General features: G+C 46.1%; 1 protein-coding gene across 2 annotated transcripts; it reads right to left on the reverse strand.

The window, feature by feature from the left end:
• Positions 1 to 1,459: 1,459 nt before the first annotated feature.
• Positions 1,460 to 14,549, reverse strand: LOC126518605 (uncharacterized). Of its 2 annotated transcripts, none has more exons than XM_050168384.2 (3): positions 14,451 to 14,549; positions 5,964 to 6,192; positions 1,460 to 4,266 (listed from the first exon to the last, which is right to left on the reverse strand). In XM_050168384.2, exons 2-3 carry the CDS (start codon positions 6,185 to 6,187, stop codon positions 3,999 to 4,001), a joined length of 492 nt encoding a protein of 163 aa, XP_050024341.1. In that variant the 5' UTR covers positions 6,188 to 6,192; positions 14,451 to 14,549; the 3' UTR covers positions 1,460 to 3,998. The 2 variants fall into 2 exon arrangements, with proteins under 2 accessions (XP_050024341.1, XP_054921022.1); XM_055065047.2 differs by having other exon boundaries at positions 5,964 to 6,189; positions 14,451 to 14,547.
• Between the last annotated feature and the right edge of the window lie 6,356 nt (positions 14,550 to 20,905).

Consider the following 20,905-nt stretch of genomic DNA (forward strand, 5'->3'; position numbering starts at 1 on the left):
TAGCGCACCTAAGTCCGGCGCTGTGCTACAAGAGAAGAGCGCGAGACAAAACTGTCGTCGTTTCTCATCATCCATTGCAAATATTGTCTTCTCGCATGCGAAATGCTTCCGTGGTATTAAGGTCGCGATACCGAACAACGGGGAATGCGCCGGATGGCGGCACTTGCAGTAAACCCTCAAAGGATGGCGGTTTTACTGTCATGATAAAGCTTTACGTTAACACGAGGGCATCCACACCAAAGTACGTGGCGGCATTGCTCAAATAAAATGCTATGAACTGCAGTTGTAAGCTCACGGACTAGTCACGCGTCTGAATGGTGCGGCTTACTCGGTGACATCAGCCAGCGTATATGCATTGCTGAGAACATGGTATATGGCTGGTGACAGGCCTCGCAGTTTACAACAAGACGCACTTTACAAAAGTGCAGCCGCAGCAAACTGCCGAACTGTCCATGGTTTTATGGAGATCTTACTTGATTCGTTAGCGTGCACTTACCACCTCATTAGTTCCTATTAGCACCGTGTAGTCTGATCAGGTACGCAATGGTACAAGTGAAACATTGATTCGCCCGTATTATCTTCTTTTGACTGCATGCATCCACTTAAAGCTCTCTTTCCGCTGTTCTAGTAGAGATGCACGAAGGTGAAGATATACTCGAGACAAGTCTTTCTCTGAAGACATATTTCAATATTGAAAGCTCTCATTTTTCTGCTGCATCAATAGTGTCTTTCTTTTTATCAGTGTCCCCTATTCAATGAATGATCTGTTATTTTGGTGCTTTTCCAGGAAGTGCTTCTACAATTTTTCGGGAGCAAAACACCTTATTCGCGCTGTCAGAGTACTTGGGTGTCCCAGCTGCTTTGATAAGTTTCTAGCCTTTTCAGGCATGAAGAATTCCATCGTGCGGGAAGAAAACATTCAAGGTAGTTCCTTTCGGTAAGATCTTGGTTCCAATGTTTAAAATGCAGTTTTCCGGCTGGAACGCCATGTTGATTTCTTTTGTGTTGGCATCACGACGGAATATTTCGCGCTTCTTCTCTGCCAACAAGCAGTACTTCTAAACCACTTTGCAAGAAAGTTTGCAAAAAAAAAAAAATCAAATCCACAGAGCGGTCAATCCACTGTCCTCAACGTCACCCTAGCAACCCAAAAGCGCTATATCACTAACCACGGAATCATATCGCTATAGCAAAAAGGAAATAACTTTGTCCACAAATTACGGCAGCTAGCTTAAATCACCACTGGTATTGAACCGCAAATGGTGACTTGTACTGGTTTCTTAATAAATCAGGAAGCTGTATACCCACCTTGTACTGTGCTAAGTATCGTAGGAAAGAAGACCCACTTGAATCTGTGTAGTTGTAGAAGGATGGGGAAACGGCAAAGTTCGACGTGATACATTCTAATGCGGGCACAAACGGACAGCTATTCGTGCAGAAAAGACACAGTCCGAGCACCTTTCATTATCATTTCAGTTTATTTTCGGCACTAGTGGTACAACGTAGGGAACCCGCGCTGAAGAGGGAAGAGTATTTACAAAAGCACACGAAACTCGCGCGTACCTAGAGTAGGGCTGGAGTGCTCAGAGCAGTTCGAGAATCAGGGTTGCGTCAGCGTGTAAGACTAGAAATGAATTGAATTACTTCCTGAGCGAGGTTTCCTGGGGGCAGCGAAGCAGGGACAACTGAGAACAGTGTTCACTGCCCGCCGTATCGACAGAATGGTGACCTCAAGAAACAGCAACGCCGGAAGCCAACCCCGGCGTCCTGCATGGCTGAGGTGCCAATGGGAACGGTGGTCGCAGCTGGCGTAAGGTACGAAAGCGCAGCAGCATACGTTATTTTGCCATAGATTTCTGTACCTATTCATAAGCACGCAACCGTGGTCTCTTGAAAGAACTACAGAGCACTGACCACTGTTTGAGGGTTTGATTAGAGACGACTGAGTGAGAAGAAAGGAGCTGCGACCCTAAAGGCCCGCGGTGTATTGGCTCACGGATGTCGAAGGTAACCCCATGAATATTTCTTCTGGGTTGTAGGTAGATAGTTGCGTCATTTTATTTTTATTTTTGCATATATTATGGCCGCTGCTTATCTCTTGGATGGGCTCAATACACGTTACGCTACTATAGCGAGTTCACTCAGAATATTTGTGCAGAGCTGAGGAATTGTCCACGCATTTAACCAAGAACGCAGAATGTGTTCAGGTGCGTAGAGTTAGCGCCACAGTGGCTCCTATCTTAAAAACGAATCACGGACCACTTTTCGTAGAGCACTCCTTGTCAAGGTGGACGAGGGTCACGCTCCTTCATATCCCCTAGCGAGTCGCTGACAAACTAATATTTAGAGAGCCGCCGATGCCCGAACCTTAAAATTGTTTTTTTCAAAGCACACGTGCCGTCACAATACTGCTGACGTCGCGAGAGTTTCGTGATATTGGCACAGGCGTGCATTCGAGACACCGTTCCTGGCCACGCGATGTTGAGAGTGTGAGACGTGTGGAGCATATGTAACTGCCACTGAGTAAGTTACATGGGCCTACGGCCCTGAAGGAACGACTTATACGTGCTCCTTTGCTGCTTGTGAGAAGTTACGGTTTCTGCAGTCTAGCTGCAGTTATGTTATGAAACCTGGTGCGCCCGAACCACAGCTAAGGCGAGCGCCGCAATATCTTCAAAAAGAAAATAACGCAACGTAGTCACTTTACGAGCAAGCACTTTCAATGGCCGCGCCGTAAAAGCGCTCGGTGAAGCACAGATGTTTCGAACTGTTTATAGTACAATAGAAATAATGCCTTTGAGCAAGCTTCCATGCCCTTCATTAATTCTGTTAAATTTATACGTGCCTTAAGGCGTACTGAAGAAGTATTACGCCATCTCTATCGTTAAGGTAGAGAAAATACACGACCATTTCAATCTTTTCATATAAATCCTCATAAGAGAGTTCCTGTAATAATATTAATAAGGATATCCTGAAGTCTACATTTCCCTAGGCCTTGTTGAGCAGCACTGCTTACGCTGTGGTAAGGGCATAAGGAAGAGTGTGAGATACAGAACAGCGCTACCATTCTAACGGCAACCAGGCTCAGTTGAATGGTAGCGGGGTTAAAGCGCTCTGCGAGTTACAGTCTGGATGGTGAACAAACACACACGGGAGGTGCGTTCGGGCCTCAAACCCCAGAATCTGCATAATATCTCTGTCTTGTTTGGGTAAACAATAGCGGTGGACGTAAACAATGAGAAGGGAAACGCACTTAACTCGGTAATCCACGACTACCTCGCGCAACCTTCGAGACTGTGAGGGGAGCCGGGAATGACAGTGTGCAGTACAACCTTTTTCGCGCGGTAATTATCGCGCGCGGACGTACTTGGAGGGTGGGAAAGCACTCGTGAGAATCGCAGCACTCTCCTGTGGTGAGAGCTGCAACTGGGGCTGAGAAAATTGCAAGATAGCACTGCGGCTGCGCACTCCGTGCCAGTGATTCCTTGCTGAGCTGACCATCTGCGATGCACGCACTCCTCACTTCCTATGACAGGTGAGCCAGTTGAGTCAAAAAACATGGGCGAACCAATGATACTACCTCGAATCTGAAAAGAACTATAAGATGTCCTTGGAAACGAAACTCAGAAAAAAATAACAAAAAACGCTCGCTGCGGTAATCAAGCAGCCAACCAGCACGCCAACTTTACCTGTCTGTCTTCCACTCCGTCTTTGCGTTCCAAAACTGGAATCGTTGAGCATAGACTGAAAAAACGAGTGCCGAATTTTGTCTACATGTTACCTCATTGCGTTCGCTTCGCTCCTTTAACGACGGAACCAGTTTGCGAGAAATATTTGCGATCGCGGACGATGCCAAGGTGTTGGTGCTCCGACGCGGATATTGTTATTGAATGTGTGAGCTTTCCGCCGGCATTCCGGAATTAGGGACCTGCGCAGCTCAGCACGGAATCACAGAAGCACAGAGTGCCGATGGTGTGTGTTCGGCGGCAGTAGCTACTTTAACCCCCGTAAGGCACACCGCCTGCACCGGGCAAGCCTCCAAAACCCCCAGGCGCAAAGCCGGAAGACGTGGAAGCCGCCGGAGCGCCGCCAAAGCCTCCCGTGTTGAAGTTCATGCCGCCGAAGCTGGCCGAGTAGGTGCTAGGTCCGGTACCAGGAGCAAATGCCGCGCTACCTCCGGGGAAGCCTCCGCCGAAGCCTTGGGCGAGACCGGTTGGCGCGCCCAGGGAGCCACCATAGGCACCTGGGTATCCGCCCGCGTAAAACCTGCGAGGAGAAGGCAGTGATCAATGGTGGTGAAACCACGCAGAGATAGCCTTACACTGGAGGCACGACGCCGCACTGCAAGAATTTAGTCTTATTATCAGTCAATTATCAATCGTTTATGCAATTTATCTAGTTTGACTATTCCTTGTGCAGATATCAAGAAGGATTAATCTCGCGTGACACATTGACGGGAAAGCTCCGTAGGCTATAACGGTTAATCACAACGGATATAGGCTGGACAACGGCAAGCAGTTATTACAGTTAAATTAAAGCATGGGTTTTCCGTGCCTAAAGCACTCTCTCATTATGAGACATGCCGTAGTGGAGGACTCCGGAAATGTTGACCACCTGGGGTTTTTCAACGTGCACCTAAATCTAAGTACATGGGTGTTTTCGCATTTCGCCCCCACCGAAATGCGGCTGCCGCGGCCGGGATTCAATCCCGCGACCTCGTGCTCAGCAGCCCAACACCATAGCCATTGCGCAACCACGGCTAGTAGTTATTACACTTATTACACGTGGAAAGCCGTTTAAACTTCCGTTTGATATTCATTAACACATAATTTAAGAGCAGCGCAGCGGAGTAACCCTGCGTATGCCGCCAACTCGCGACTGTTGTAAAGGTCGTCTAGCACTAAGGTATTGAGTGCTTCTGCGCAACACTCTAGGCACCATTTGATTGCTTGACCCAATATCTGGGAGTAATTCCTTTGCAGCCACGTGCTAGGCTATTAATGGTGTTGCTTTGAGGTGCTTTGGCGTGAGTGGGGGCCTCAAGTTTCCTTGAGGGAGGCAGGTTGCCTCAGGATGGCAAGTATGCGAATGGGCTTTGATATCAGCCGTTGTAATTTGTCCTTCACCTTCAGGCTTGCAAAAGGCCTCTTTAAGGCGCTAAACTTTTTATAGCCGACCTGCTTGTCACATCACGGCGCGGTAATTGGGCCCAGACAAAACAGCTATAGCATCGCTTATTCAATTTTCAATATGTAACCTGCTCGAGGGCGTGCTGTAATAAAATGATAAATAGGCCCATAGGTGTTTTCAGTGGCTTGTGACTGCTCTACCTTGGGTAATTAACTGCTTCACAAGGTATCGCCAGTGCATTCTCCATTTGCTAGAATGCATCCTGTAATAACCACATCATCAAGCCAGACTCCACTGGTAGCATCACTGAGTTGGAGCCCAGAAACAAACTATACAATAACATAGCAATTAAGGTGTTTTTTTTTTAGCTGGCAAGTCGAACAATAATTATTTTAGCTCGCATGACGAACAACCCCCACAGGTGGCACGTCTCCTAGATTAAGCGGTACTTCTTATGAATTATCTCTTGTCTGCGCTGATGTTAGAAGTTATTCTGGTTTGGGGCTGAAGATTTTAGGTTCCTTAAACCAAAATACAGAAGGTGTATCAGCATGTTCATAGATTCTCAGGCATGAAATGGATATAGTTACTTCATTTGCCTTCTTTCTGCTTCGAGATGAACGAAGCAATCATCATCGAAACGTTTACAGTCTAAAGTTCTTTCATGGGGTTTGTTGGTAAAGGCTATGCATTTTATTATCGAACACGCTGCTGGTCCATGATTAACTTGCATGACAAATAAATTGCGTGCATAATAGCGCGGTCTTCAATGACTTGAGCAGGTGTCCCGACAAATGTCTTTTCCACCTTAACCGTCTATTATATTCACTCACGGGACGTTCTGTGAAGGTAGGCCATAGATGGAGGGCTCCGGATGCGATGCCAGTGGCGTCTGACCTTGGGACTGGCTCTGGCTGTTCTCGTTCTGGTTGTTTCCACGGAATCGCCTCATAATGGCCGCCGTGGCCATCAGACCAAGCAGCCCTTGTTGGTTCGTCGGCAACGCCAAGAACAGCGCGCAAACCACGGTAGCGAGGAAGAGGTGCATCGGATTCATGGCTGCTGCAAGTTAAGAACTACATGAGCTTTCTGTAAGTGACCAAATCTCAAATGGCCACTCAAGCACGACTCGCTTCTCATGATATCCCTGTACGTCCGCATTACAACGAGCGAAAGAGGAGCCAAGAAAAAGGCTAATGCAAGAAAAGCCCCTATGTTCGCATGTGGATGCTACATTTCTAGAAAATGCAGCACAGAAAAAGTGCACTGATGCAGCCAAATAGTAAAATCTACTTCTTTGTTGGGTCAATATTGCACAATAAGTTCAAGGAACAAAAGCACAGCACAATAACTGTAAACGAGATGTAAAATAAAATTCAACCACTGCTGCAACACCAATGTGGGAAAAGGTAATGCTTTAAGTGGAATAAGTGAACTTGAGGAAAGAGAGGCCACGAGTAGTGTTGAAGTACACAGTGACATAGACGGTAGCGCACGAACACATTCGAAAGGCAGCTCGTTAGCATCTCAAGTAATCTCAGTAAACTATGAAACAACACACATCAAACTTTTGACGGCTAGGACCCCACATAACGAACGACTGTGTGCGCGACTGTGTGGGCTCATCGGTGAAATACACCGATGAGTGAGAGCGCATCGAGGACTCTTGGTGCAAGTGATGATGGCGATCAAGGCTCCTTGTGCATTGTGTTTCTCCTCTGCCATGTCAACAGAGTACCGTTACATGCGTGCGTTCAACGTGCCCCGTAAGTGCTGCGATAAAAGTTCAAGAAACGACTTGGTGAGATACGTGTATCACGCGTTTTGGTTGACACGATTCGCAAACGTGTCGCGGACCCGAACATTGAAGGGAATATTTCGTTGTGTTCAGTTGCTTATTTGTGCCGAAACCTAATTAAACATGGGTGGAAATAAAAAACTATATCAGTGTTATTTATTTATTATTATTATTAGTATTATTAATGTTGCACAATGACGTGTACAAAGCAATGCTTTGGTTCGCTAATAACGAAATTGTTGTAAATGCGCAAAAAACAAAATGTTTGTTTCCGCTCCCCACTTAAAACTACAGTTATTAACATGCCTCTCTACTTGCATGAGTCAGACTGTGTTCATTGTAAATGTGCGCCTATTCCATACGTGGATTGTGTGAAATATCTCGGAATCTATTTCGATAGTAATTTATCGTGGCAACATCATTTATCACTTATTTGTTCTCAACTGAGGTCAGTAGCGTGGCTGGTGTTTAATATCAAAAGTATTGCACCTTTGTCTGTAAAAAATATTATAGCACATGCACTAGGTTAAAGCGTGTTGAGGTACGGCATTACAGTCTTTGGCTTTTGTTCTGATCGTTGGAGATGCAGGGTAGACCGGATTATAAAAAACATTCTTAAAAATGTTTCCTACAGTTCCCCAACAGTAACAACTGTAAATATCTTCCGTGAACTTGGTCTACCGAACTTCCATTCATTACTTATAGAAAGAGTTGTCGTTAAACATTTTTGGAATTCCGCTTTTAAACAAAAATGTGCCGCCGCAAGGGAGCTTAGAAAACATGTCCGTTATGTAGTTCCGCGTTCAGCCACAAGGTATGGCGCGGCCAGACGGTGTGCTTATGTGCCTGACATATTTAACAAATTACCAGATGAAATTTTTAACGCGACATGAAAAAGCACGCTCAAACACTTCTTAAAGCAGCTACAGTAAAATTAACCTCTTGTACATTGTTTTGCATCGCAATATTTACCTCTTCAAGTTTTGTTATATGTAGATAACCAAATGTTATCTTGTTCTTTTCAATTTTTTGCCACTCGTTTTATTTGTTTTTATTTTTTTTTCCTTCATGTCTCATCAGTTTATGTATTTTTTTTTTTCGCCTTGTCTACCATATTCATTGGCACGGTCCTACAAGCCAACTAAGGCTTAGAGCGGCCTGCTCGTGTTGTTTTGTAAATTTTCTGACAATAAACAATATTATTATTATTATTATTATTATTATTATTATTATTATTATTATTATTATTATTATTATTATTAAAAATGTTTCCTACAGTTCTTCAACAGTAACAACTGTAAATATCTTCCATGAACTTCGTCTACCGAATTTTCATTCATTGCTTATAGAGACACTTTCGTCAAACATTTTTGGAATTCTGCATTCAAGCAAAAAAGTGCCGCCACAAGAGAACTTAGAAAACATGTCCGGTATGTACTGCCTCGTTCAGCCACAAGGTATGGTGCCCCCAGACGCTGTGCATATGTGCTGCACCATCTTTAACAAATTACCAGATGAAATTTTTAATGCGACATCGAAAAGCACGCTGAAAGAACTATTACAGATGCGACGATGAAATTAACCTCCAGAACTTTTTTTTTGTATCATCTTATTTACTTCAATTTCCTTCGTTTTAAGTACAGTAAACAAATGCTACCTTGGGCCTTCCCCATTTATTTTTCATTCATTTTATTTATTCTACATGTTTCATCAATTTATGCTTTTTTTTTTCCTTTTTCGCAATGTGTATCTTATTCATAGGCACGGTCCTACAAGCCAACTGAGGCTTAGACCGAGCTGTTTACGTTGTTTTGAGTTTTTGATGGCAATTTTTATTATTATTATTATTATTATTATTATTATTATTATTATTATTATTATTATTATTATTATTATTATTATTATTATTGTTGTTGTTGTTGTTGTTGACAGCACGGGACCTTTCCAGCAACGGTGTCATGTTGCGCACAGAGATCGTTAATACGGTAGAAACGAAATCTCTGATGATATTTTAGATGCCGTTATGGTCTGTCACATCACGATAGATATACTAGGGAGGTCTTCCAATTCGAGTACTCACACACATGCAAGCATACCGATTCAGAAAATTCTCACCATTAAAATGCCTCGTATAAAAAAACGAAGCAAATCTTTCGATGGAGCGGTTCCTAGTCCTATTATTCTTTTGTGTGGTTATTGCTTTGATGGTGCACAAATCCGGAGAGTATGAGTATATAAAGAAAAATGTACGTCCCTATGCCTCACCACTGTTGTACTTCCTATTTTCCTAGCGAATGCTGCTCTCCGGCATAGTAAGAACAAAATTGAGGCATCCGCACGGAAGGAGGTAGCTGAATAGCCTCACCCAAAACGCAATATTCCATTTGCATTTAAGCTTTACTTGCCTAGTACATTCTCTTGACCTTCTCAGCTAAAGAACCTTTCTTTTCAAGCATAGTCGCCAGAATACTGCTGCACTTTCTTCCGGCATTTGTGCAGCATATTCGTTCGCCGGAGTAGCCCCCTGAACGGGAGTGAGCCTAGCATGGCAAAGCATGTTGCAGGTATTAGGATGATCAGATGCATTTTTCTGGCTGCCCTTGAGCGGCTCTACTCATGCTATAGCGTAATGTGAATCAGAATATTGGGCTGCTAGACCAGCGCGCACAACAAAAAGATAAAATTTTATGACAGTGAGGGCACGGTCTCTGGCCTATGCCGTTGCAGACATATTTCGTCATCTGTTGAGCATTGGAGCGTAATATGTTTGACATCAAGCATAAGCGTCAAGCGGTAATTGATGCTCTCGCTACAGCAACCACAACTAAAGGATTAGAAGGTCCATTCGACCCAAATCTGAGCTGCCATCTTTCGCATAGCTGTGATAGACGATGGTCCGAGGGCAATTAAGTTCGTCTCTGAAATCACTCGCATACCTTGGCGCGCAGAAGGCTAACTGCCGGATAGGGCAAAGGCCGGCCAGGTACCTCTGACCCGTCTGCAGCGCCCGTCTGCTTGCCACTGCTTAGCACTGCTTAGCACTTTGTAAGTGCTACGAACAATGAAAGTGAATGCAAAAATCAGCGCTATTGCGTCACTATTTGTATAGCTGAGACTTTTGGCTTAACCAATGCTAAAGTGTTGCAAATCTCTTACTTGATCGCCATCTGTCAAGCACATATGAACCAAGGTGCGATTTGCAGAGCATGGTGCGATTTGCAGAGCATGATATTTTGTGGGCTCTACAGAATGAGCGATTTAAGAGGACCTGTTCGAATCTACTTTCTTTTGGCAGCAGCAGGAACCGCTCGCAATCGTCCTCATCACACCTGACATTGCGATCACACGCTGAAAGACTTCTGGTCAGACTGCGAAGCCCGAAGGCTTCAGGCAAGCTTCGCGAACTGTCTCGAATGCTTCGCGAACCTCGGTCCACTTGACCTGCTTTATAAGTTTGCCAGCTGTAGGGGCGCCCTCTCCAGATACGAACTGTTCGGAAATTGCTCCCGGTGAGCTCAATAAGCGCAGAATGTGTAACGGCGCTGCTGTGTGCTATTTACAATATATGCACAAACGGCAATATGCTTTCATATCGGAGAGGTTTCTGCGGAATACGTGCGGAATCTCAATAGTAGCACGTCATTTAATCATTGTGCGCCGAGCTTCAATTCGCTGTCAAGTGAGGCGCGTTCTGAAGACACAAGGTGCACAACAATCCGAGACAAGAAAGATGCACGTACATATTGAGGCGTCGGCTTCGAGTGCCATTATCGCTTAAAAAACCGAGATATTATAGTCTCCTAATTGCCCGGCTTCCTGGCTGCGAGGATCGTTGCCCGAAACTGAATGTCTACTTTCGGCCTTCTCCTCAGCTACCTTCTTGAAATGCTACCTCATTTTCCATTCACAGCAACGTCTTTGAGACCGATCGCGCTTGCTGTCAGATGCCAGAGCGCCAGCAAAGGCGAGGCAAGACCGGCCCTCCATAGACAAGCTTCCCGAACCGTGCGGCTCTCATCGGACAGTCAGGTCGCGCGTGACCCGTTTCCAGCGCCTGAGAAGAGGTGAGGTCGGACGCCAGTCAACGATCGTACATCGCGCCAGCTAAACTAGCCCTCCCCCCTTCTCCCCAAGCACCTGCTGCTTGCATGTTGTCCCCCTCTCCTTCTTCTCGATGTCCCGCGAGCGTTCGCAAAATCGAGGTCAAGACGAGCAGTTGCCGCCGGTGCACTGGCCGTTGTTGCTATTTACGGCTCGTGCGCAGCCATTTTTCTGAGCGGCGATGATGACGGCGCAGCCTCGCTATTACGCCCGGCGTGTTGCCCCGATGTGCGTCGCGGTTGCAGGAGATGGGAGTGGGGTGCATAGAGATGGTCAAAGGCAGGCCGAGTGCCGTCAGAGCTAGGTAATGCGATGGGCGCAATGCTGTGCTGTAAGAAACTTCAACTTTAGAGCAACTGAACATACTTGCGCTCGATTTATGCAAAATAAAGTAACGAAGTTTGTATCAGCTGTGTTATCAGCCAGTGAAGCCCTTAAGATAGGGCACACTAGCTCTATAATATAACCTTTTTTGTAATCTAGCCACTTATGGTAGTCAAGTTCATCTCATATGTACCCGTTCCGTAGCTTTATGCTGCTAGTTTTTACATTGCGGTTATTTTTATTACTTTAATGCTCACACTAGTTCAAGCCCCCTTTGCTGTATCCAAATGAGTGGGGAAGCTTGCGAAGCTTAAGGGGAATTAATGAACAAATCACGCATCGAACGAGCAGCGCGTGAAGGAGAAGGGGCTCAAGGAGGAGAAATGGATGCCACTACGCGCTCTGTCAGCACTCGTGGCACCCACGTTACACTGTTGTGTTTCACGTGCTGCTACTGCGATGGGCTCGACAAAGTCCATCGACATGGTCGCAGAATATTTGGCTCTATGGAACCCCGGATAGATTGTATTTATTTCACCTCTCGCAAAAAAAAAAAAAAAAAATTAAGGAACTTTGTATACTGAAGGAAAAAGTGCTCAGTATGTCAGCATTTTTCTAGCTTGGAGTAAACAAGATCTTAGCAGACATCGAAATCTAGACACAGCCATAGCTGTCATGGTTCTTGACGCTGTAAGCTTCCGCAGGAAATGTATCTTCAGCTTTCGTGCTGCTACCATGTGGTGGAAGATCTCGACAGTTTGCTCTCATCCGTATTAGATCTCAAGGACTATTGCTGAATTTTGGTCCTGGCAGTCGAGTACACCAGACAACAAATTATTTTCGAATGTGCAAAGAATATGCGTAAATGCATCATCATGAAGACATGCCTCCGGAGCTGTGAAGGGCATTGCGCAAATTCCACATTCAAGCATAGATCTAGTGGTCGAAGTATTTGAGATTTTCCGTACTGTCCACATTACGAAAACTTTTCTGGGCCGGTATGCATGCCTAACGGCACCTAACAACCTAAACATCATGTACGCTCAACAAGAACGAATGGACTTGAATAAGAACGGCACCATCAATGTAATGGTGATGGAAATAAATCATTATATTATTATTATTATTATATTGTACTTTACCTTTACCACTTAGCAATGACAGTAGAACTTTCATCTCCACTTAGGGTAATAACAGCGATAATACGAATAAAAATGCTTGGCGTCGATAATTTGGGCACTAAAGGGCATGAAAAAACCCACGCATTGTATGCGTACTTAAGACACTAAGGAGAATCCTGCTAACCTAAACTGGAGACAGGCAACACAGGTACAAGCAAACAGAATAAATTAAAGGCTGAGCGTGAGATCGCGTTATGCCGGCCACGGCGGCCGCATTTCGATGCGGGCAAAATGCGAAAGACACCTGTGTACTTAGATTTAGGTGCACCTTAAAGAATTCCAGGTGGTCGAAATTTCCGGAGTGCTGCACTATACGCCGTGCGTCATAATCAGAAAGTAGTTGTCGCACATAAAACCCCATATTTTTAGTAAAGGAAAGGACCCTCGCGTTTATTACCATACACTTTGCCACCAAAGAATATAAATGTCGCCATCATATGTTGATAATCACTGATATGTTACACGGCAACCATTAGAGGCGCAAGTGCTGCAATTTGGCGGAGTTAATTTAGAAGTATGCACCAAGCTATAAGACACAAACAAAGGGTAGTTCAGTTCACAGCACTACGAAACGCTAACACAGTGCCATTCACTACGGGAATGCGATATTTTCGGCGTTAGCACAACCTGGACTGATTACGCAGCCTAGACGAGCTACACAATCCAATTCTGCAGCCTTGTCTGTTCGAAGTTACTTCAGAAAGAACTGTTCTGCAGCGCCAATCCTTGAGCCTAGGATTGGTTGCAAATACCTGGAATACAATTTCGGCACCTGAAAAAAAAGTGCTTCTATTCCTTTCCTATTGTAGATGATCTCACGGAGCGATGCCGACACTACTCCACGACTGACAAGCTGCGTCCAGTCTAGAGCCAGCTCGGCAAGACAAGCAGGCATGGAGTACAATGGTGCGAGTGCATGGTCTTTCCTCGGAATGACCGTGCATAAGCTGCCATAACGCACGCTAACAAGTTGGTGTGTTGACTGAGTCTGAAAGCATTGATTTGTAATTTTCTCTCCGGAAAACATTCATGCCAACAACGACATGCTGCGTCCCCTTGAGCTTTGCCCTCTATAGAGGGTCGCTTTTCATGACTTTTCATGAAAGGCTTTTCATGACCCTCAGTTTGCTAAATTTTCAAAATTGCACAGTTTTACTAATTCGATGCGAAGCGTACCAAAGTAAATCGGTGATGCTACGGATTTTGCCTAAACATTCCATGTTGATCGACAGGAGGTAATTAGAGGCCCTGTTTCTGCATTCTTTCTTGGTTAACCATTTCGCCTGCTCCGGGAGTCTAAAACATTGAATGAGGAAGAGCACACCAATAAATCAGTTGGGCATCGGGACAGCGCCGCAAGAGGTTATTTTACTGAAGATGCACATAAACTGCAGCATATATCTTTAACTCAAATATGACGTTCTGCAAATTATAGTGGACAATATTGTTTTTTTCATTCCACTTAAATGCCCTTTTTTGACACTTTCTAGGAAGTTAGGGCCACCAGATGCGATGGCAAGGAAATGTAAGCGTTCTGCCAGCTGGTTAATACAACCGGCTGATATTATCGGTGCTACTGGCAATAAGAATGCAAATACTTCGTGCTCCTCGTACAGCCTAGGGGAGTCCATGTTCCGGCAGGCGACCGCGCGCCACTCAGCACCGCCACGCAAAGACACTCGCACAATTCACTAATCTGCGAAAACACAGAAACTTTCTCGGCGCCTTCCGGAAACATTGCATGCACCATGGGCGCTCATTCATGGATCTTGCTCCATCCCGGAACCCGCCAGAGCGGTGCCCCACGAGCGGCCGGCCGGCGCGGACGCCGGTGCATTGCGGCGAGCGAGCGCCCGTTCGGGGCGCCTGGGGAAGGACGCCGGCATGCGCGCGCTCACACACACACACACACTCACCGGGTTGCGTCTGCTCCGTAGGGGCGATCTAGGTCTGGGCCAATGCCGCGCGACGCCTTATATACTAACCTCCATTGGCCGTGCGGCGTGTGGGCACACGTTCTGGTTTCGCGACGCCCTTCGCCGCCATAACGGGGAAAGAATGAGCGCCCCTTTCACGTCTGCGTTTTTCCTTTCCAAGTTCACTGGCCTCGATCGGCAAATAAATACGCGCCGCCGCGTTCCTTTCGGCCGCCGCCGCTGCTGCTGCTGTTGATGCTGGACGCTGGAGTTTCGCCGCGCCAGCGGAGTCAGAAAGCGGAGGGCGACGCCGCTCGTGGCCACCAAAAGCCACGGGGGCTCGGCGATAACCTTCGCGGGCCAGCCAGGAAGCGGCCTCCCCTATCGTGCACACACCTCACGTGAAGCACCGTATAGTAGAGAGGCATTCCTGCCCCGGCGAGAGAGAGAAAGAGCAACAAAAATGTGGATACCGCCGGCTGCTCTGCTTTACCGCAAGCGCGCCTTAGCGACACTGTACGGCATCGGCATTCGGGCATGACACAGATCCTACTCGACCATTGTCGAAGCTTACGTTCCGCGAAGTGCGCTGGGCAGGGGGGGGGGGGGGGTCGGCACGCCATCGTGGGTCACTTGCACGGCACCGCGCGGGTTCGTCGACAGCTCTCGGTCACTATTTTCAAGCACTCTGGCCGTGGATAGGACATGCAGCGCGGGCTGTTATCACAGCTGCGATAACAGGCCTCGCTGCAAATTACTAGTAGACGTGAAGGAGAAGGGAAAAAAATACGAACCAAGATGCTCTGAGAAGTGAAATGTCGAGCCTACGTTCATCTGAGTATAATCGAAGCCCAAAGGAGAGACGGGGAGCTTCCAGTGAGTAATATTTCAAGCACGATTTCATTGTCCGTTCATTGCTGTGGCGAGCACAGAAACCGCATCATGTCAAGCAGTCATTCCACGGTTTCGCTTGGTCATCAACACTTTGAAGTGCAGGAACTTGTCGACAACGACTGAGACTAACATACAAGCGCGTACAATTCAGCCCACTGCTCAACTGTTGTTGCTATGGTTGCTACTCTTGTTGTGGCGGTCCGACTCTGCGGCCTCTTTGGTTCTCTCCAATGGTCTGTGCTTTTTCGTGATTTCTTGTTCGTAGCAGTGCCTCATGCATAGTCACCAAGCAGTCGAGCACAAACTCATGAGTAATTTATTGCTCGTAACAGTTGTTTCATGCTACAAGTGGCTTTCGAACTATCCACGCGAATTGGTTCCCTATCCACGCTATTTTCTTCTACATGCAACAAGCAGCGTTCAGAAACGACCTGCCTCATTGCTGTCACAGCGTAAATTTTTACGCTGAAATTAAAAAGAATTAGATGCACAGTCCCTTCTTTTTGATTTAACTGCTTCGCAGCCTCTAGCCTCTGTATAGCTTTCCTTTCAACGGATAAAAGAATGCTTATAAAATTTGCTAATGCTACGTACCTGCAGATGAATCATCAGCCGAGGTGGAAAACGTTTTAAAAGAATGAAATGCAACGTGCAATGAATGAGGTAATTACATCATTTAAATTATCATTTACAAACTTCAAGGTACATGTTTCTCCAAGAAAGTTGTAGGGAATCATTACAAACATCTAGTTCCATGTTACTACGTTTCGAAATGCCTATGTGTATATAAATAACTGCCGTCAAGCTGTTCTTCCAATCAGTTGATTACGTACATGGGACAGCAAAACGCGGCTCGCGGTCCGGCCCCGCTGTGACGTCGAAGGCTGGCGCAAAACTAAACTGCCGTTGCTCTTTTCTACTATGTCGAATGTTATGCCGATTGGCCTTTTGGGGCGCAACTCCCGATTGAACGCAAGTCAGCAACTGAGGTGGGTCGGGTCAGACATCTTTCGCGGCCTTGGCGAAGCATTACTGTACGGGGCCCTAGCGCGTCGCACCGGGCTCGAACAACGGGCACCTCGTTCGTGTCTCACGTTCGTATTGCCGTGAAGTGGACGAATAATTTGACTGCACTTATTTCAATTAATTAAGTATTCAGCTTTACGTTCCAAAGCCGCGACCTGATTATGAGGCACGCCGTAGTGGGGGACTCCGGAATAATGGACCAATTGGGATTCTTTAACGTGCACCTAAATCTAAGTACACGGGCGTTTTCGCACTTCGCCCCCAACGAAGTGCGGCCGCCGTGGCCGGGATTATAAAAACTCGACTGGAACAGCAATGAATTTTACGGCATGTCTTCAGTATGTGTTTCTGAGACTATCCTATGGCAGAAAGCTTCCAGCGACTGATTGGGGAGTGGTGATTGACTTCAGCCCTGTCTTTGACCACAATTTGATATTTACTTGCTAATCAGTCAAGTATTAAAAATATTCGTATAAGGATTATTGTGCAAATTTTGTTGCCATTGCTTTAAAACTTCTTCGGTAAAAAGCAAGATTTTTCCTCATATTTTATATTTTTTAATATTCAAAGACAGTCTCGATGACAGCGTATAAATCATCTTTGTCGCCTTGTTATTTTTCAGTGCAGGTCATTTACAAGCAGTTTGTATAGCAGGCACGACGCATAGAAAAAGCTGTACGTGTTGAAATACACTAGAACATACTTGGTAATTTCATATTAATTGCGCAAGACGCAGTAAAATTGATCAAATGCACAGTGTGCTGCTTTAGTAGAGGTGAATACATTTTATACAGGTTTATACATTGTATACATATTTATGTGTTGCAGACCACGTTGAAAGAGCTTTCTGCAATCAGTATCATACCATCATCACATTATCTTCAGGTTTGTGGTATATATTGCGCAAGTGGAAAGCATATCAGCAAAGGTCGCACATTTCAGCATCACTACGCGTTTCTGCATGCAACATTGCTTGTATCGAGAAACGTTTTATGCAGGCATGATGCGACAGCGCCCACATTCTTGAAATGATGCGAGTAGCAGCTTTTTTGTCATCCCCAGTGGCACACACCTAGTTGCCCAAGTTGACATTAGAGAGGCCCACTGAAGACCAGCACAGATAGAGTGTCAAATACCCAGTGGTCCAAGTCGATGTCAACGAGTTTCTTCGAGCAGCGAGGCTAACCCAGCCCCCATATATATTGACCCGAGTGGGAGTAAAAGAGCTTCGTTGAATAGCGTACGTGTGTACACATTGTCACATACTCAGTGACGCATGCTAGTCGGATAGTTGATTTCGAACCTTGTTACCTCAGCAGAGCCGCCGATGCGGTACCCATTCGACCGCTGGCTATCTAGTGATCTAGGAAGGCGGGAAAACGGTAATACGCAAACATAGATAGATATGCTTCGGAAAGTGCGGAAAGTGTCCTATAAGAATGCTAATGCATTAAAAAAAACTTCTTTGAATTCCTGTCGCGATATGGTTATTTAAATGGACGCATTATTGGGATTCGCTGGCGCTTCCTCGTCTTTTCATCCATATCTTGCTTATCTTCACCTGCGGGCGACTTCGTTGCTGGCTATGTTGAGCAAGGTAAGAGTGACATGAAAACAGTAAACATTACCAGTGAATTCACTTAACCTGTTCACATGTTCACTTAACTCTCTGGGGTGACGCAGTTTATCGGCGCTTATAAGCCCTTAAAGAGGTCGAAACCTGTGCGTGCCATAATTCACAGTTAGGCGCAAAATCCTACAAGTGGCGTTATGCGGTATTTATTCCTGTATTAGCCAGTGTCACTTTTTTGTGTGTGTCGGTGTGTGCACGCTAGTTACCGAACTCCTAAATCAGATTAGATTCGACAATTTGTATGGGCGCTCTCGGAACAAGAAAAATGGCGCACCCGTTACGTCAATTCCAAAAGAGTACAGTAACCATTACCATCCGCTGCGCCTGCCAAACAGCACGACCGAAAAAGCTTCCTTTAACAGTAGTCCACTTTGACCGCATTGAATGGGTGCAGTGTGGGCATCGTCGCTCTTTGCTCTCTTGTGCGCTTGCTTTTATTTTCTCAAGCACCGCTTGAGGTTAGACGCTGGTACCAAGCACGTCATGTAAATTCGAAGTTTCCAATACAATGAGCTTGGACCAGTACGTGGCTGGTGCTGAACATTGGTAATAGATATAATTAAATTTTTTTGTGCTGGGGCGCCATAACGTAAAACTATTCCAAACTTTTCCAATTCTGTAATCAGCCCACCGCGATTGGTCAAAAACTTTTTTGGACGACCCCCCCCTTCACCTGTCTATTACGCGACCTCAAGAAAACCGGGATAGCTCCCCATCTGATATGACGTGTACACACTGATCATGCATAATTTGACCGAACGAAACAGAAATAGTTATTTCTGATTCGAGGCCTTTTCGCCATTAGCCCTCGGCTATTGGTCAAAAGTTTTCGGGCCGCGCCCACTTCACTTGCCTCCCACGCGACATCACAAAACCGCAAAATCTTACCGCGTCAAAGTGACGTGTACGTGTTAAAGATGCATTAATATGCCGAACAAAACTGAGTTTTCTTCTGAATAGCCGCAGGCTGCCCCGTTCCGAAAGGAATAAAAGATGGCTGCCGCCGATCGCTCCGGCACTGGCTACTGGCCCCTGCCGGAGAGAATGCGTTTATTTGCGTGTAATAAAACAATTTGCGTGGCCGTGTAACGTTTTCGAGAACTTTCGGCATGTTTACGACCTCGTTCTGCCAACTCTTCTTTGCTGAGGATACGTTTTAAAGTCATTCTTAATCTTCCGTTGCATGCCGCCGCGATTGTCGACGAGCCACCGCAAGCTAAGTAAGAGAAAGCGGACCAATCGCAGACTCCGACACCACCCTCTTCATCCGTTTATAGATATTCAGTGCAGTGGTTCGGCCCCATTGAATTCCTCTCCACTTGAGCATGCTCCTCGCCTCTTGTGAGCCAATTAGACAAGGCAAACAGCTCAGTGCAGACAATGTTATTCGTTTTTCAAGCGAACAAAAGTGACCTCCTATGAACGAGGGGAGCATTTGATTGGTTTATTCAGACAATCCTGCGGGTGACCGCCCGATGCTTGCTTCGGCAGTTAGGCAAATTTGACGTCAGGAGATTGGAATAAAAACTTATTGGAATAGTTTTGCGTTATACGGCCCCTGCTGTAGTTTACATTTCTCTTGGTCAGCTTATATTTGCAGATTAATTTTTTTTCTTTGCTCTTCCAAATTTGTTGGGGCTAATTACAATCGAGGCCATTCTATATTTGAGTGGATGCGCGTTGTATATTTGTGCAATTCATTGCAATTGTGCAATGAATTGGTGCACACCTACGCAACCCACGATGCCATTGCAGTAGACTGCTCGAGCTCATCCTGGACGTCCAACGCATGCGCCGAATAATGTTTGCCATATCATTGTAAAACTGCCCATGAAATGAAGAAAGGCGAAATGGAGACCTTTTGAAAGGGCTGGAAAGACGGGTCGTTCTCTCAACCAACGGCTGACCGAGCTTGGCAATGCAACTGTCGCTGTAAAGCAGGCAGGAATATCGCTCTTCACTGCGTCGTGTGCGAATGTGTTCCAGTCTATTAAAATGGCAATATGATAGGACCGTATCACCGGACGTATGCTTGCCTGATTGCTGAAGCGCACGCTATTAAACAGCTGGAAGATGGTCCAGGAACCGTCCTATCACTAGTGCTGACTGAGAATCGCCAACCTCGCTAGTGTACAGTAAATTAGTTCGCGGAAGTTTGCGTATGTTTCGTTGTTGTTGTTATTAAAGCGAAGTTTTCTCTGCCTCTTCCTTCGACTTTCCCACGGCTGCTGCTGCTGCTGTGGGCTGCTGTGAGCTGTTGTCGCGCACACCGCCTCGGGGCGTGGTTCAGAGCGTGTATACAGATGACAGGAGCATATCAGCGAGGAAAGGCGACAGGAGAAACTCGTTTTCACACCTCCGCATCGAATGTGCATAATTAACTGTGGAGCTCCCTGGCCGTCACCACATTAGCCGTTTGACAGCTGTAATTATCCGTGACTCCCCTCAGAAGCACTGCAAGAACTGCAGCGCTTCCCTTTCTACTAACGTGCGAGGCCAGACAACACCACCCGGACTCTAGAGGGTGTTGGGCTAGAGGGGATGCAGATAGAACTGTAGAGAGGAGGAGAGGAGAAGAAGGAGGGGGAGGAGAAGAGGAAGTTCCCATATAAGAGAGGGGGAGGTGACGTGAGAAGGCAAAGAAACCTCACTACTGTACGACAGCGGTTGCGGAGAAAGAGGATAAGCTTAAGTTCAAGGTACGGTACAGTACGTTGCTGTTATTTCTGAAAAAAAGACGCCATGCAAATATGCAAACAGGCAACCTACGCAGCGCGTGCAGAAGCAGAGCCACATTAATTAAAACCGCGCTGCAGGGTCCAGGAGACACTACCGAAGTGGTCGACCATCAAATCAATACTTCTGGTCCCGCCGCGTTAGCTTTGCGGTTATCGCATTGCTA

This window comes from Dermacentor andersoni, chromosome 1, assembly GCF_023375885.2.
Source record: "Dermacentor andersoni chromosome 1, qqDerAnde1_hic_scaffold, whole genome shotgun sequence".
NCBI lineage: Eukaryota > Metazoa > Arthropoda > Arachnida > Ixodida > Ixodidae > Dermacentor > Dermacentor andersoni.